Source organism: Hydra viridissima, unplaced genomic scaffold (genome assembly GCF_058129835.1).
Source record: "Hydra viridissima isolate aposymbiotic clone 2 unplaced genomic scaffold, HvirCarnegie_v1 scaffold_3, whole genome shotgun sequence".
Lineage (NCBI taxonomy): Eukaryota > Metazoa > Cnidaria > Hydrozoa > Anthoathecata > Hydridae > Hydra > Hydra viridissima.
The window spans coordinates 2,962,254-2,978,680 of NW_028324302.1; the positions used below are offsets into that span (position 1 = coordinate 2,962,254).

General features: G+C 29.8%; 3 protein-coding genes, 1 long non-coding RNA gene and 1 pseudogene across 7 annotated transcripts; 1 reads left to right on the forward strand and 4 right to left on the reverse strand.

Annotated features, from left to right (window-relative positions):
* Positions 1-168: 168 nt before the first annotated feature.
* On the reverse strand, positions 169-4,166 carry LOC145180724 (uncharacterized). Its single transcript, XM_090081769.1, has 7 exons — positions 4,012-4,166; positions 3,381-3,445; positions 2,815-3,132; positions 2,130-2,660; positions 1,336-2,022; positions 1,025-1,103; positions 169-686 (listed from the first exon to the last, which is right to left on the reverse strand). The coding sequence occupies exons 1-7, from the start codon at positions 4,043-4,045 to the stop codon at positions 634-636; spliced, it is 1,767 nt and encodes a 588-aa protein (XP_089937895.1). The 5' UTR covers positions 4,046-4,166; the 3' UTR covers positions 169-633.
* Positions 4,167-6,056: 1,890 nt separating this feature from the next.
* LOC145201758 (uncharacterized) lies at positions 6,057-9,418 on the forward strand. The gene is made up of 2 exons (XM_090081772.1): positions 6,057-7,487; positions 7,727-9,418. The coding sequence occupies exons 1-2, from the start codon at positions 7,374-7,376 to the stop codon at positions 9,284-9,286; spliced, it is 1,674 nt and encodes a 557-aa protein (XP_089937898.1). The 5' UTR covers positions 6,057-7,373; the 3' UTR covers positions 9,287-9,418.
* On the reverse strand, positions 6,887-10,229 carry LOC149890603 (uncharacterized). Its single transcript, XR_016450726.1, has 2 exons — positions 10,184-10,229; positions 6,887-10,004 (listed from the first exon to the last, which is right to left on the reverse strand). It is a non-coding gene; the product is annotated as an uncharacterized LOC149890603 (long non-coding RNA).
* A 728-nt stretch (positions 10,230-10,957) lies between these two features.
* On the reverse strand, positions 10,958-15,213 carry LOC145180421 (uncharacterized). 3 transcript variants are annotated; one of them, XR_016450680.1, is made up of 7 exons: positions 14,481-15,213; positions 13,115-13,296; positions 12,677-12,794; positions 12,081-12,215; positions 11,649-11,933; positions 11,397-11,507; positions 10,958-11,266 (listed from the first exon to the last, which is right to left on the reverse strand). XR_016450680.1 is itself a non-coding variant. In XM_090081638.1 (7 exons), exons 1-7 carry the CDS (start codon positions 14,674-14,676, stop codon positions 11,090-11,092), a joined length of 1,200 nt encoding a protein of 399 aa, XP_089937764.1. In that variant the 5' UTR covers positions 14,677-14,787; the 3' UTR covers positions 10,958-11,089. The 3 variants fall into 3 exon arrangements, 2 of the variants coding, with proteins under 2 accessions (XP_089937764.1, XP_089937765.1); XM_090081638.1 differs by having other exon boundaries at positions 11,653-11,933; positions 14,481-14,787; XM_090081639.1 differs by lacking the exon at positions 14,481-15,213 and having other exon boundaries at positions 11,653-11,933; positions 13,107-13,289.
* A 305-nt stretch (positions 15,214-15,518) lies between these two features.
* Positions 15,519-16,402, reverse strand: LOC145180393 (phospholipid hydroperoxide glutathione peroxidase GPX4-like; annotated as a pseudogene). Its single transcript, XR_016450681.1, has one exon. The product of XR_016450681.1 is annotated as a phospholipid hydroperoxide glutathione peroxidase GPX4-like (transcript).
* Between the last annotated feature and the right edge of the window lie 25 nt (positions 16,403-16,427).

Sequence of the window (16,427 nt, forward strand, 5' to 3'; positions counted from 1 at the left end):
TGAAATTAGAGTTATCTAAGATTTGGATTGTAAATAATGTTGAATAAAAGTTGCATAATAAATTTATTGCAGTTCATTGTTAAGCATTTTAGTTTCAATGATTTTATTTTGTTCATTTGAGTTTACGCTGTATTTACGATGTATAATTCTATGTTGTAATACGATGTATGATAATAAAATTTTATTGATATTATAAACGTATACATACTTTTTTCTATATTAACATGTTTAAATTTTTCTTTATAAACAAAATTAAATAAAATTTACATTAAATAATGATAAAAAAAAACACCTTCCGAAAGCCTTAAATACAAGTTCTTAACAAAAATAACTTGCGTCATTCTGCTGAATAAGCAGTTTTTATTTCTTTCGAACTTAATCCTTTGACGTCATCATGCGTTAATCACTTGAAAATTTAGAAAATATTCCGAAAAAAAATTTTAAAAAAGTTTTCGACGGTAAAACGATTAAACTTTAAAATGGCGATAAATTAACAAATATAAAATGCAACTAAATTTGAAACTTCACGTGGTAGCAACAAACACTAAACGTTTTCTTTGACCACATTTTTTCATCTTTTGCCAATCTGAACTGACCTTTATAATATTCCAATAGTAGTTTCGTGGCTTTTACTTATATATCTCCTTCATATGTCGGGTTGTGTTTTCCCTTATGATGTTTTTCATCTAAAAAGGTTAAGAAAATAGCGAATGAAATTCACGCAAAGGTCTGTTTAGATTTTAAAACTATCAAATCTAAAAATATTACAGATACTCGATACTTGCAATAAACAAAAGTACAAAAATTTTATTCAAATTGCTCCTAACGTTCTAATTATAAGTAACTACACATATAATGTTCTAATTATACGTAATCATACGTATAATTTCTAATTATACGTAAGTTATGAATGTTGTGTTCTAATTATACGTAAGTTATGAACGTTGTGTTCTAATTATACGTAAGTTATGAATGTTGTGTTCTAATTATACGTAATTATACATGAAATGCAAAAAAAGTTTACTTGAGGAGTGTTTGTTGCTTTCAGCATCAAGCGTTATTGGAGTTGCACTCTCGCTGGGTGAAACTGGTCGTTTCTTATGCTATAAATACATTACAATCATTAACAACTTTTTTAATAGGAAAAAAAAAATCTAAAATAGTTTTTCTGTTTTATATTTATAATTTTTTATTTATAATTTTTTGATATAATTTTATATTTATAATTTTTTATCTGTTTTATAATTTTTTTCTTACTGTAATAAGAAAAAGATAAGAACAAACTTGTAAATATTTTCGAAATTTTGGGTTGAAAATTAGACTAAAAAGCGAAACCTTTTTCTTATGTCCGAGGTAAACAACAACTGCGATAACTATAAGACCTAAGACTCCAATTACGACACACACAACCGTAATTGCAATTTCTGCGTCCGTTAAACCATCATCGTCATCATCGTCTGGAGTTGAAGTTGGAGGTGGGAGAGTGATCGTGTATACTGCTTTAAAGGAATCCTTAGAAGCAGCAAATACAACGCCGTTGATTGTTATGGTCATTTTTCCGCTTGAAACCAAATCACTTATTATGTTCAACGCTGTACTGACACTAGACGAGTTACCGATTAAGCTAAATTGAACAATTGTGCTTCCGTTTGAAGTTCCACAATCTTGAAACTCGTCGTTTGTCATATTAAATATATTTTGACACTCGCTGCAAATCGAATTCTCGTCATTTGGATCGTATGGATTCGGAAAACTAAAGGTGCATTCGACTTTAACAAAACTTGGATCCATCGTTACATTTGCTTCAGACTGCGTTGTTGTTGGTTCATTTGTTGTGGTTATTGGAATGCATGGCGGTACGGTAACAGATGTAAAATTGTCTTCCTCATCAGTTTCTTCAATAACAAAAACGCGGATGGGGCCTGGTTCTGAACAAGTGCATATAACAATAGTATCATTTAAAAGATATGTGTCGCATCCTCCTTTTCGCCAAAACCTATTTTGTCCATCAAAACGGAAGCACTAAAAACAGGAAAATATGAAAAAAAAGCGGTTATTGGTCTAAGTTCTAAAGATTTTTATACAAAAGAAAAAATTGTATTAAAAAAGTATGTCAAACTGGGGTTTACCTGATATACATATGATGCAGCTGTTGTTGTTAGCGTTTCTGTGGTTGAAGTTGTTTCTTCCGTAGTTGTCGTTTGCTCAAGCGTCGAATTTGTTTGACTGATGGTTGAAGCTGTAGAAGTCACATTTTGTGTAGAGCTTGTTGTGTTTGCTGCAGCCGTTGTTTTATTTGTTGAGACAGTTGATGTATCTTTTGAGGTAGTTTCTGTAGCTGTTGAGACTGTTGTTGCATTTTTTGAAGCAGTTGTATTATGTGAGGCAGTTGTTGTATTTATTGCGGCGGCGGTGGTTGTTTCTGTTGAAGTAGTTGTCGTCTCAGGTAACACAGTTGTCGTTTCTGTTTCTGTAGTGGTGGTTTCAACTGCAGTAGTAGTTGAAACAGAATAGTCTTGGAGTATAAAAGTAACATTAACGCTCGACCAATCTATGCAGTCAATTACACAGTTGGTTATTGGATTTAAAATAAATACATTTCCAACAAACGAAACTGGCTCAGTGTCATTTGTTTCATCGGCATATAAATCTTGATCAAACTAAAGTTAAAACAATTGAAATTAAGGTAAATCGAGCGAAGAAAAAAAAATTTAAACAAATTTATAAATTCAAATTAAAAAAAAAAAAAAAATTCTAAGTAAAAAAAAAAGTTTTCTTAAAATTCGAAAAATGTTGAAATTTAAAAATATTTACCATAACCAAAGCAACTTTAACACCATTGCATACATCCTTTTCTGTGCACTGCCAATCCCAGTAATTGCTTAAAATATCTTCACCCAAACTTACACAGTGGCCATCATCATTGCAAATAGTACTGTCTTTCTGATTCTCTGTTATATTTACCATTTGACACATATAAAAAGTGTTGCCTTCTGTATAAATATTAGGATCTTCATCATCTATGCCGAGTTCGCCACATATAGACTGAATCGCTTCCTTCAATCCGTCAATATGACTCTTCCTTATTTTGTCCTCGTCAGTTTTGTTATATTGATCAGTAAACGCTTGAATCTATTCAAATAAAATTTCCAAATCTGTTATACTAATATAACGATATATTTTTATGTGAAGACTATTTACTATAAGATTGACAAGAGAGGAATATTTCTCCCTTTCTTTTTTAGCATTTAGTTAAAAAAAAATTGAGTTTAGCCGAATTGAGTTTATAACTTCTTCAATTTTTAATGCATCATTTTTTAATTTTAAAAGTTTTTAATGTGAAACGAAGAAGTTTAATTAATTGTAAAAAACTTTTGTACCTGGGTAGAATTTAAATTCCCACACTCTCCTTGACCTTGAACGTTACCGAAGAGGCTTGCAAAAGCTAAAAATGAATAATTTAATTTCATTCAAAGTATAAACTCAACACATTCGTTTAACTCAATCCATTCGTTTAATTATTAAAACTTTCCTATGGAAACACTGATTACATGCAAAAAAGGAAAAAAAAAAACAAAAAAAAAGTGACCTATACAAGAATATTGAGTATCCTCTCATCAAAGATTTCCCAACCATTGTAAGTGAGAAGAGTAAAGTTCTTCTCATATATAACAACGAGAAAATATGACTTTAAGAACTTCGCCATTATAAAAGTTTAATTTTTAAATAGTGCTTCCTTTATTGCAAAAATTTTATTGTCAAAATTCTTAAAGAATATTTTGCTGATGAAGGACTAACGAATAGGAATAAAGACTTTTCGACCTTTAAACTTTCTGGTTAAATTAGATTCAAAGATATTGCAAACTTAGTTTTTGAAAATTTGAATTCGCTTTCATATATTCACATTTATTCTAGTGAACGCAATTTTCACACATTTGTTAGTTTCTTTATCGACATCATTATTATTACTCAAGGGAATATTCCAAACAACATAACAATAGAGTTACTTACCAATAAGAATTGCAGCTTTCATGTTCGAAACCATTAAAGTGTTTTTCAAAATGTCTATCTTGTCAATTCGATTAAGTTTTTCAAAATGAGTCGCGAAAAAAATATTCACAAATCATATAAAATCTTATTAAACTTTTACGCTCTCACATAGAAACGTCACAATTGCTAAAGTTTAGATTTTTGATCAGTCAACCTTTTTATAAATAGGTAATTCTTCATTAAAAAAAAAATCACCACAGGAAATCTAGCACGAAGTAACAATCGCATAGCGACTTCGGAAAAACCTATCAACCGCAACTATTTTTAGAGAAACTTAGTAAAAAAATATTTTTCCACTTGCTCTATCTTTATGATGAATATGTAACTTAACATCAAGTGTGGTGAGTGAGTGAATTAGCCAGTAAAACAACCAAACCCTTGGTCGAGCGAAGAGAATTATAAGCGTGAAGGATGAAATTACTTCCGACTTTTCTTTCTGGTCCTATATTGTTCCCCTTTTTTTTAAGTATATTATAAATAGTAGATTTTTTTATGTTCTCCGTTCGAAAATGATTTACAATAAAGTTTTTGTTGTCATCCGGATACAAATCCAAAAATGCGTACACTCGTTTTCTAAGGGAGTCTTCGTTATAAGCTTTTTTTTTTTTCATTTTTAATTATTCCTAAATAAATCATTTTTTAATAATACATTTAAAAAATTAAATTTGCAAAAAAAGAGAAGTGATTGCATTTTCATGAAATTTTTCCTTTGCATTTTTATATTTACACAAACTTTGTCCAGGTTTTTAGTTATCACATGTTACAAGTAACAACTCTCTCAAACTAAGTTTTCTAATTCTGAATAAACAAGCAAATATTTGCTTGTTTATTCAGAATTAGAAAACAACAAAAAAAAATCAAAATCTGGAATGCCGTTAAAAAAATTAAAAAGAAAATTTCTAAAACTATTTTTATAAAATGTTAAATTGATATGGGTGAGAATCATTGATGTTGTTATCACTACCCAACCGAAAGGACTATTCAACACAATAATTAAATTGCTTACCAACTCAATCACACACTTTCTCCTCCAAATTAAGAAAAAACTCTTCGAACTACCTTGTTAAATTCAATTTTTAAAATGCGACAAGCTTACTTAAGTTAGTTTAATTGTCATCTGTTTTGCAAATGATTTGTTTTCATAAATTTGGATTCTGGTGAAATATTCTTTAGAAACTTTTAATAACTGTTAAATAGTAAGAAGTAACTTTTTTTTTAATTTTACAAAGCCAATCGCTCTGGGAGGACCAAAATCATACCAAAAATATAAAAAATTAAGTTTGCTTGATTATATAAAACTTTGTAAAACTAACACATATGAATTTTATGAAGTAAGAATTCGGAATTTGCAAGTGTTAAAATTATGTGTTAGAAAAGTAGGAAAAAAACGAATCTTTTTGTAAAAAAATCAATTTAAACATTTCAAATAATGCTGACCGCAAAGGTCATAACTGTCTAAATTATTAAGAATATGGTTAAAAAGATATACAAGATAAAAAAGAGTTTAAAAAATTAAAGACTATGTCTAAGAACCAGAATAAAACTTTTAGAGTTTTTTTTTTTAGACACCTTAGAAACTGTTCACTTAGATTTATCGCATTTTGAAGTAATCGCATTTATCGCATCACTCAAATTCATCGCATTTTGAAGTAATCGCATTTATCGCATCACTCAGATTTATCACATTTTGAAGTAATCGCATTTATCGCATTTTGAAATAACTATATCGCATTTTGAGAGGAGAGAGAGAGAGAGAAAGAGAGAGAGTTCGTAAATGTTATAAAAAAATAAAAGCGCGTTGTTGAATAAAACGTTGCAAACGTGTTATTCAACATACTGATGGAACTGCACCATATAAATAATCGTTGTGGAAGAGAGCACACTAATTAGCTCCACTTTAAGATGTCGATGAAAAACCGTCATTCAGTAGAATTGAAAATCTGAATTCCCGAATTTCCTGTAACACTGCTTGTTATGAACATATACACTATTGTCACTTCAAGAGTACTGCAGAAACGCATTTTTTCTTAATCTTTCACTTGATTAAAACTAAATTTTACTAAAATCAAAGAAAAACTTGATGTAAAGAACATTGAGGACAAAAAGACTTTAAGGGTTTAGAAATAATGGTCATAAAATTATCTTTCGTGAAGTTAGGTCAAAATCAAGACGCAAAATTAAAAATATGTTTAGAATATTTTTGAGCACAATTTTTTTATTACTCGGGTTCTCGATGCTGTTTAACTGGTGCAAGAAAACTTTTTAATCAAGTCATTGAATTGGAAATCGATTGCATTGCGAAATAAAAATATACGCATATGTTTGTCTTAGTTATTTAATTGATTTGAGGATATGAAAAAAATATAAAGTTTTATGTTTTGAAAGAAGCACATGGATACATTACGGAAGCTCTTTTTGTTGTCTGTCAAATAGAAAAAAAAAGAAAAGAAACCATTCAAGACTAGCAGTTTTAGGTTTCACAAAAAAGATAAAGCACAGAGTTGAAGAGATGGGGATTCAATTGCTGTTAGGAGCTGTTGAAACCCTCGTTGAAAGTGAGCACAGTAAAAAAAAAAAAAAAAAACATTCAACAGCAAACAAGAAAATTGTCCATTAAAACAGAAGTTCAGTGTTTTTTCACCTGTTGAGGTTTCACCTGCCCAAACCATTACAGATGATGGTTTTTAGCGCTGATCAGCTAATCACTCATTCAATGGGATGTCTTCTTTTCGCTGTGCGTAAATTCGGTCGTTCTGATTATTGTGTTTTGCTTGCACTATATATAGTTTCTCATCAGTCCATAGTACAAATAAGATTGATGGTAGGGGAGAACGGGGTGAGATGGGACATGGGGTGAGATGGGACTTGGCAATATCTCAGTGAAAAATTTAATAAAGCAAAAGTTTTTTATATATGTTATAAGTTTGCAATAGCTTCTTCATATTGTTGTGTTTTTTAAGTTTCAGGAGTATTTTTTTTTCGGATTATTTGCGAATATGTAAAAATCTAACAATTTTCCTGGATTTTGAAGACATCATTAATATTAAATATTTATGTATTGTTTGCATATATTTTTATGTTTATGGTTTTTAATTATTCACTATTGTTTTATTTAACTACTGAAGAAATATGATTAGCATATGGCTACGAGAACTATATAAAATAAAGGTTTTCTCACACTTACGAGTAATGGGGTGACTTGGGACAGGAGATATGGGGTGAAATGGGACACTGTTCAATTTTATCATTTTTTTAATTTACTGTACTTTAACTTTTATAATCAATATTTTTGTAAAAAAGCAAGTGAACAGAAAATTATATTTATGTTTATGATAAGATTTCAATGTTTACTTTATAGTAAAGTGTTTTTTATCATAGAAAATAATTATTATTATATTGGATTTCTTTGTTACTTTGTCCTGAAGACATCTTTCACAGTAAGTATTGTTTTAATGCCAATCATTTTTGTATTTTAAATTCAGTTTAAATAAAGTTCTTCACTATTAGCCTTATTAAATTTAATCACATTATAAGTTTTATAGGGTTGTGATACTATTTTATTTTCATTAAAATGAATTTAAAATTTATAGCCTAATCTGGATTTTGGTTAATGCAATTAAAAAGAGCATAATTTTTTTTAATAATGGAGTGAGTAATATGAGTAATAATTTTTCAGATGCCAAGAAAGTACAAACGAGTGACAAGTCGGTTAAAGCCTGATGCTCATACAATAAAAGCTGCTGTGATGGCTGTCGAATCTGGCTGTTTATCACTACGAGCAGCTGCACAAGAGTATACAATTTCAAAATCAAGTTTACAGCGGAAAATAAAGGCTAACAAAGAAACTTCTTACAGTAACTTATACTTTGATGAACAACATAAATATATTTTTAATAAGACACAAGAAGATGAACTTTCAATATATCTTCGTCAAGCATCTAATATGCATTATGGACTTGATGTTAGAAAAACAAAGCAACTTGCATATCAATATGCAATTAAAAATGACATTAAAATACCAGAAAACTGGAAAAAGAGTGAAACAGCTGGAACTGAATGGTTTTATTTATTCTTAAACCGTACAAAATTATCTATTCGTACGCCAGAAGCTACCAGCCTCAGTCGAACAACTAGTTTCAATCGCACAAATGTAGATACTTTCTTCAAAAACCTTGACAGTGTGCAGAAGCGCTATAACTTTTCTGCTGATTGCATTTACAACATTGATGAAACAGGTCTGACAACTGTTCATAAGCCAGTGAAAGTGATTGCTGGTAAAGGAGTAAAGCAAGTAGGACAGGTAACTTCTGCTGAAAGGGGAACCCTAGTTACAATGGTGGGTTGCATTAATGCCCTTGGAAATTTTATTCCACCGTTTTTGATATTTCCTCGTGTCCACTTTCGTAGCCATATGCTTAAAGGTGCACCAACAGGTACAAAAGGTGATGCTAATCCTAGTGGATGGATAAATACAGAAATTTTTTTGAAATGGTTTGATCATTTTGTGGAGTATGGGCATCCCAGCAAGGATCATCCATTACTTTTAATAATGGACAACCACAAAACTCATATATCGATTGAACTGATGGATAAAGCTAAGGAAAGCAATGTTGTGCTCTTGACATTGCCACCCCATTGCAGCCACAAACTCCAACCACTTGACAGATCAGTATTTGGGCCATTAAAGAAATTTTACAATTCAGCATGTGATTCATGGTTAAAGGCGCATCCAAATACTCCTATGACGATATATGACATTTCTGAAAATTTAGGAATAGCTTATACGAGAGCCTTTACTTCCCAAAACATTCAAAATGGTTTTAAAGCAGCTGGCATTTTCCCGTACGATCCATATGTTTTCAGTGATGTCGACTTTTTATGTTCTTATGTATCTGATCGACCAATTCCAGCAAATGACAAATCCGACAAACAAACAATCCCCACATCACTGTGTATTGTATCTGAAGTTATTAATGAAAAGAAACAGCAAATCAGCACTTCTGCCTACCATTGGACAGCAGAAGATATAAGGCCATTTCCAAAAGCGGGTGAAAGGGTGGCAAAGAGAAAAAGTGCAAAAAAAAAATGTTCTAGGTCTCTGGTATTGACTGACACACCAACAAGAAATGAACTAGTTGAAAGTTTATCAGAATGTAAAAGAAAAAAAGAAGATAAAGATAAGAAAAAGAAAAAAAGTTACCCCCTCAGACATCAACGTAATTTTGACTCAATTTAAACATCAAGCAACCTGTTGAACAAAGTTACAAATGCATTTAGAATGGTATTTTATTCTTGTTAAACATAAATAAATTTTGTGTATTGTTATGTTTTATAAGGAGTAGAATAAACAATTAAATAATGCTTAAAATTATTTGTTTCTATTTTTGTCCCATTTCACCCCAACCATTGTCCCATTTCACCCCAACATGGGGTGACATGGGACAAACAGTGTCACTTTAAAAAACCAAGCTCTTGAACTTAATTTGATGGTTAAATAATGGGTTTTGCAATAATTTAACATGACAATTCATTGGACTATAGTTTTAAACCGATTTGTATGGTTATTGTGGAAAATTTAAAGCACAGCACGCAAGCAAATTTTTTTGTCCCATCTCACCCCGTTCTCCCCTATGAGGTATGAGTTTGCATGCCATTCTTAGGCCTATCCAAAAGAAGCTTCGCTCTCCTCAACCTTTTTACTTTGGTGGTTTGTGACAGCAGTTGAGCTTTGCTCTTTTTGAATGCTGTAAGTTTTAGATCAATTTGAAATATGGTTTGCATTGTACCATAGCTGCCATTTGCAGCTGAAGCTCATTTTCATATGCTTCTTTTTGGACTTCTGATTTTTTCTCTAGTCTTCTTGATAAAACTGGGTGTTCTGGTTTTTCGATTCGGTGTGAAAGAGCAGATCCAGTTTCTTTGAGAGTTTTAAGATTTTATAGACACCAGATAAACTAAAAAGAGGCTTCAAAATCTTAAAATTCTCACGTTTTTCCAGTTTGAAACTCAGAAACTAACTATATATTTTTAAAATAAATCTACAAAAATGCATAAAAGTATAAAATATGAGTATGAAGTTTTAATTATACACAAAAAATATAAATAGAAACTCTTTAAGAGTTAAATAACCAACTTTAAAAAAGTTGTCTACACTTGGTCCACTTGGTCTGATCACCCTGTATAATGTGCGAGTAAAAGTTTAAAAGGAGATTGCAACAGATTTTGCTTTTAGTTCACTGCACACTCAGACCGATGTTCAATTCCGGAGTCAGTTTTTGAGTCAAAAATATGAACCGAAGAGCAACTTGTTAAACTTAAAAAAAGTAAATAAAATTCTTATCGGAAAAAAGAACACGGGTCATAAACCCATGCCGAAAAAAAAGTCGGACAAAAACTTTTAATAAAAAAAATTCTAATAAAAAGTAAAATATAAAGTATTAAATATTTAAAATATTAAAAAATATAATATATATAAATATATAAATAATATTTATAAAATATTTAACATAAATAGCTTAACATGTTTAAGTTGTTCTTTTACAAATTGGGAAAAAAAAATTCCCTTTAAGAAAAAGCCATCTCCGTAAATTAATTTTGAAATGGAAGTGTTTGAAACCCTTAAAATTTCATGTTACTTTAATATACTTTTAATGTATATTTATTTTGTAATGCATATGAATTCTACCAAATGTAATTCAATCCAAAAAAATTGTTGGCTTAGGTAAAAGCAGCCTTTTTTCCCTACATTCTTTTCTAATAGTGTGAATGGTAACCTTTCTAACGAACAGACGAATCACTTGTTGCTCGTAAGAGTTGTAGTGGATTAAACTTAATAAAAGGAAATAATTTAAACGATTAAAAGAAAGATGATTGGACATTGGGATTTTTTAACTTATTGACAAAGTAATAAAACATAATAGAGAATTATTATTCAACAAAAACACTTGTTTGTTGCTTTTCTCAAATGTTCTTTTTCATATTGCAATTTTCTTTAAGTTTATGCTCTACAAAAGCGTCACTGAAAGATGATTTAAAACAATCAGGATATCAATCTTTCAACACATAAAGCTATCCCCATTCCTCCTCCAACGCATAAAGAAGCCACACCTTTACGCTTATTTAATCTCTTCATGGCATGTAGTAATGTCACTAATATTCTTGCACCAGAAGCTCCGATAGGATGACCGATTCCTATTGATCCTCCGCACACATTAACCTTAATTTAAAAGGAATAGCTAAGTTGCAATAATGTAAAGAATGAAATAATTAACCTTTTCAGCTGATTGCATAGTCAGTCATAGCCATATATACTTTTCAGCTGATTGCATAGTCATAGTCATATATACCTTATGCATTGGGATATCCAGCTCTCGAATTACAGCAACTGATTGAGCAGCAAACGCCTCATTTAACTCGAATAAATCAACCTCATCAAGTGTCCAACCTGCTTTTTCCAGCTACAGCATGGTTTAACATAAACAAATTTATAAAAAAACTTATCTCATTTTGTACAAGGAGGCTATAAGTTTATTGAAGTTTTTACAATTAACAAAACTTATTCTTGAAAATCACAGAGAAATCAGTAGAATGACAAATACCTACTGCTTTGTGCACAGCCTGAACAGGAGCAATACCCATAATAGATGGTTCAACGCCAGCTTGAGCCCAAGCTACTATTCTAGCCATGGGTTCTACTAACTTTGACTCTTTTATTTTTGCCATACTACAAACAAGTAGCATGGCAGCTCCATCATTGATACCAGAAGAATTCCCAGCAGTTACGGTCCCACTTTCATCTTTTATAAAAGCAGGTTTAAGTTGACACAAACCAGCCATAGTCGTTGAAGGCGTCGGGAACTCATCAATTGTTATCTCTCTCGACTCTAAACATTTGCAGAATTTAAACATTTGTATCATAAGGTTTTGGTTTTGAAAGCTACTTGACAATTCAACGGTACCGAAAAGCTACTTAAAAAGTTGATTTAATAAAAAGCCCAGGGATTAAGATAAACCTAATAAAAGTAATTTACCTGCGACGACAACAGGAACAATTTCGTCTTTAAAGTGGCCTTCTTTAAAAGCAATAGATATCTTTTGCTGGCTACAAAACGCAAACCTATCTTGCTCCTCTCGTGAAATGTTCCATTGTTTAGCAACATTTTCAGCTGAAAATTAAAACCATATGAAAATTAACTATGTAAAAATTAAGCAAATCGAAACAATGTTTGTCCCACTAAAACAGTTCAACAAATTAATGATTGGTGCAATAACCGAAAAAAGAAATTCTCTGATCAAAAAACTCAAATCGAGTCTTTTTCAAAGGATTATAGCCAACCGACAACGAATTGCGTTGAAGTTTGCGAAATTAAAACTTTAAAAATTGGTAATTAAAATTAAAAAAAGATCTTTTTATTGCTTAAAATCTTTCCCAAAAGTGAAAATAAAAATTATTAATAATTATTTATATTATTTATTTGTAGTATTTATTTATAGTTTTTATTTATGTTATTTATTTAAATATTGAATTAAAAAAAGTTAAATAATTAAAAAAGGGAAAATTAAAAATGTTACATGGTGCAAAGATTTTTACTTTTTTAAAAATGGTTCCCAAGTTAAATAGATTCACCTGTAATTCCCATATGATACCCAAGGAAAGCATCAGTCAAACCATCATGCACTAACCCATTAAGTCTTGGGCAATCTTCAAATTTAACATCTGGAAGAACATTTACATAGTGAGGTACCTAAAAAATGAATGAAAAATTTTTAAAAAATTTGAAATACAGCGGACAGGACTGATTACCAAATCAATACCGGCTGCTGATCAATCAAATGCCGTCTAATATTATGGTAATACTTTAAAATCTTAAAATATCATAGTATAGTTATACCAATATCATAATGTTGGATTGGTATTGGGTCAGTTTAAGTTACGGAATCCGAAAAACATACAGAATCCATAAACTTTTTTTTATATAAGTTAGACTCTATTTTTCATAAATACTAAAGTTCAATTTACAATGCAAATTAAATTGTGTGATTCAATAGATATATACATAGCTACATTTGACATGCTTTCTTGTCCACCAGCAATGATAACCAGCGAATCGTCATTCTTTATTGCTTGGTATGCGTTAACAACTGCTTTCAAACCAGATCCGCATAAGAAGTTAATAAGTGTTGTAGGAACAGAGTAAGGCAGACCACCTTTAACAGATGCTTGCCTTGCTGGATTTTGCCCTTGGCCTTTATTTTAAAAAATATTTAAAAAAGAATTTAAAAAAATTACTGTTAAGAAACTTCTATAAAACAAAGATTGAAACAAAAATATAGTTTTGTTATCGATGAGTTAGTTGAAATTCACCGCAATTTCATCAAATGTTTTGGGTTACAATTACAGACCAAAAAGAGAATTTAACAAGACATTTGCTTTTCCTTAAAATCTCAGAGAATCAAAGTTAATTTATCTAAAATGTTATTATCAAAAAAAGGTTCATCAAAAAATTTTACCCGAGCAAACTTCATTAACAGGAATATTTAACATGCAGATGACATCATAAACTAGAAGTAAGTTTTAAAAAAAAAAGAAAACAGTATTGAATCGGTTTAAATGTATGCATGCATGGAGGGAGAGATGGAGAGAGGAAGGGATGAATAGAGGAAGGGATGGATGGATGTATGTATGGATGTATGTATGGATGTCTGTCTGCATGTAGGTAAAGAAATCTATTCGACTCTTTCAGTTATATATTCCATACATTTTTTATGATTTAAAAGAAACGAATTGTCTTTTGTTTGCAAGCTATATAAACATTCTCAAAATGCTATTGGAAAAAAAGCTCTTTTCAGACCTCTCACAAAGTAACCTCAAGAAAAATTACATTAACATTTAAATAAACTTATTTTATATGTTTAGTACAAAAATTGATACATCTGTGTTGAAGAATTGGATCAATTGATTGAATCAATTCTCTGTATTAAAAGTTGTATTAGTTCCTTAAAACAGCAATTGAAAGTTCCATAAAAAGTCATTGAAGGATACCCACCATACCTTTCGCAAAACAACATTTAGTTTCTAATATACTTTCTACAAGCATAACTTCTTTTATCTTTCGTTTTCCTTAGCATAACTTCTTTTTATCTTCATTTAGTTTTTTTAGGAAGACAAAAGATCTTTCTTTAAGATTTTTTGTGCAATATTCATCAAAATTAGGGGCGCAAGATCTAATTGAATTATTCTTTTAGTTTAAATATAATTTTATACCTTGAATAAGAATAAAATTATTAGTTACAAAATTTTAACTCACTAACTAATCTTGAATATGTCATATATGAATCATATATGAAAAAAGATTGTGATATTAACTGAATGGTGAATAGGCCTGTTAACAATGTATGCTTAGGTTTATAAATAACAGAAATTACAGTACCTGCTGTGTAAACTTGACCAATAATGACTTCTGAAACATCAAGTGGATTCAAATTACAAAACTCTATGATCTTTTTTATCACAATGGCTCCTAAGTCATGAGCTTTCAAGTTTGCAAACGCCTTTTTGTATTTACCCACTGGAGTGCGAAAACCTGCCATAATAACAACATCGTTTTCTTTGTATAAACAACTCATTAAAAGACTGAGAACTTTCTAAAAGAAATCCAACTAGATTAGACTGTCAGATTTTTTACATCATCTTAAAAGAGCTTCAATAAAAAGTCTAAAACAAAACCAGTCCACATTACTTTTAATTCAAAATCCAGTATTTTTAGATTAAGTTTTCTATTTATATCATAAAAGTTTATAAGAAGTTAAAAACTCCAAAAAATTAAATTTTTAAAATATTGGTTGAGATAAGTAAGCTGATAACTTTTAAAAATAATCAAAGCTGTTGTTTGTTTCCTTGTAACTTTTATTTTAAAGGTAATGAAAATGGTCATTCTATGTCAGATTAGGTGTTTTATGTTGCACCAAATATTTTAGGGGCAAATAAAAAACAGTGGTTGCCTTTAAAAAACGTCTTAAATTGAATTTGAAATAATAACCATCAAGAATGGCGGTTAATAGTTTTGACTGCCAAAGAGATTTTATTTCGTTAAAAAAATTTAATAGAGCTTTTAAGGATGTTTATGACTTAAAAGCTGAATGTTTGGTGTTTGTACATTTGGTGTAAATATGTTCAAAGATCATTTTCATTTATTTTTTTTTTTCATTAAAACTTTTAAAAATTCAAACATTTTTAGAGATTCTTGAAAAGCATATATATAAATACATATACATATATATGCATATACATATTCTTTCTATATATATATATATATATATATATATATATATATATATATATATATATATATATATATATATATATATATATATATATATATATATATATATATATATATATATATATATATATATATATATATATATATATATATATATATATATACACATACATAACACAATTCATATTTGTTATCAGTATAATATTTTCAATTTATGTCACCACAATTCAACTTTACATCTGCACAATATAAAGTAATATCATGTTTGGCCGCTCACTGAGTTACAGCCAACCAATCATAAAGCAAGGTAACAATACAATTAGTAAGTTTTACTTTCAAATACAAATAGAAAAAAGTCTCTTATACAAATATAACAATTAAAGAAAATTTCTGAGGAAGATTTTTTTTACAAAAAAAATTATAACACTTTAGCTATCATTTTTTATTTTGATAAGTTTAATTTCAATAATTTAAAAAAAAAAAAGAAAAGAATAATGATGCTCTAGGTAGTTATTCAGCTAAATACTTTTCGATGTCTGGAGCCAACGACAAAGGATCTTTCATAGGGGCATATCTTTCAACAGGCTTCCCTTTTTTATTACAAATAAACTTTGAAAAATTCCACTTGATCTTATTACCCAGAAATCCCTTCTGCTGTGATTTCAAGTATTTGTATAAAGGATGAGCATCACTTCCATTGACATTGATCTTACTAAATAAATCATAGCGTGCTCCTCGTGCTAGTGCAAAATCCTTAATTTCTGAATCTGTACCAGGCTCTTGACTACCAAATTGATTACAAGGAAATGCAAGAATCCGAAGACCTTTCTCAGCATACTTTGTGTGCAGTTCAGCAAGCTGAGAATAGTTAAGTTCAGTCAAACCTCATTGGCTTGCCACATTAACAATAAGTGTAACAAAGCCTTTATATTTTGAAAGACTGACATCTTCACCATCAATACTTTTAGCGTGAAATTCAAATATGGAAGATGCTTTTGTAGGGTCTGATGTAGCCATTATTACTATTAATATTATCTGTAAATAGAATTAAAAAAATTAAGTAACACATCACCCAAAGTGATTGTAAGCATATTG

Bases quoted from the DNA above. Each gene is read 5' to 3' on its own strand.
- LOC145180724 (XM_090081769.1), bottom strand. From the start codon at position 4,045: ATGGTTTCGAACATGAAAGCTGCAATTCTTATTG. The intron at 3,446-4,011 runs GTAAGTAACTCT...ATTCATTTTTAG, and splicing joins GAAAGCTGCAATTCTTATTG to CTTTTGCAAGCCTCTTCGGT. The intron at 3,133-3,380 runs GTACAAAAGTTT...TTATTTGAATAG, and splicing joins GGAATTTAAATTCTACCCAG to ATTCAAGCGTTTACTGATCA.
- LOC145201758 (XM_090081772.1), top strand. From the start codon at position 7,374: ATGTTTATGATAAGATTTCAATGTTTACTTTATAGTAAAGTGTTTTTT. The intron at 7,488-7,726 runs GTAAGTATTGTT...ATAATTTTTCAG, and splicing joins TCCTGAAGACATCTTTCACA to ATGCCAAGAAAGTACAAACG.
- LOC145180421 (XM_090081638.1), bottom strand. From the start codon at position 14,676: ATGAGTTGTTTATACAAAGAAAACGATGTTGTTATTATGGCAGGTTTT. The intron at 12,795-13,114 runs GTAGCTATGTAT...TTCATTTTTTAG, and splicing joins GACAAGAAAGCATGTCAAAT to GTACCTCACTATGTAAATGT. The intron at 12,216-12,676 runs GTGAATCTATTT...TTTAATTTTCAG, and splicing joins GTATCATATGGGAATTACAG to CTGAAAATGTTGCTAAACAA.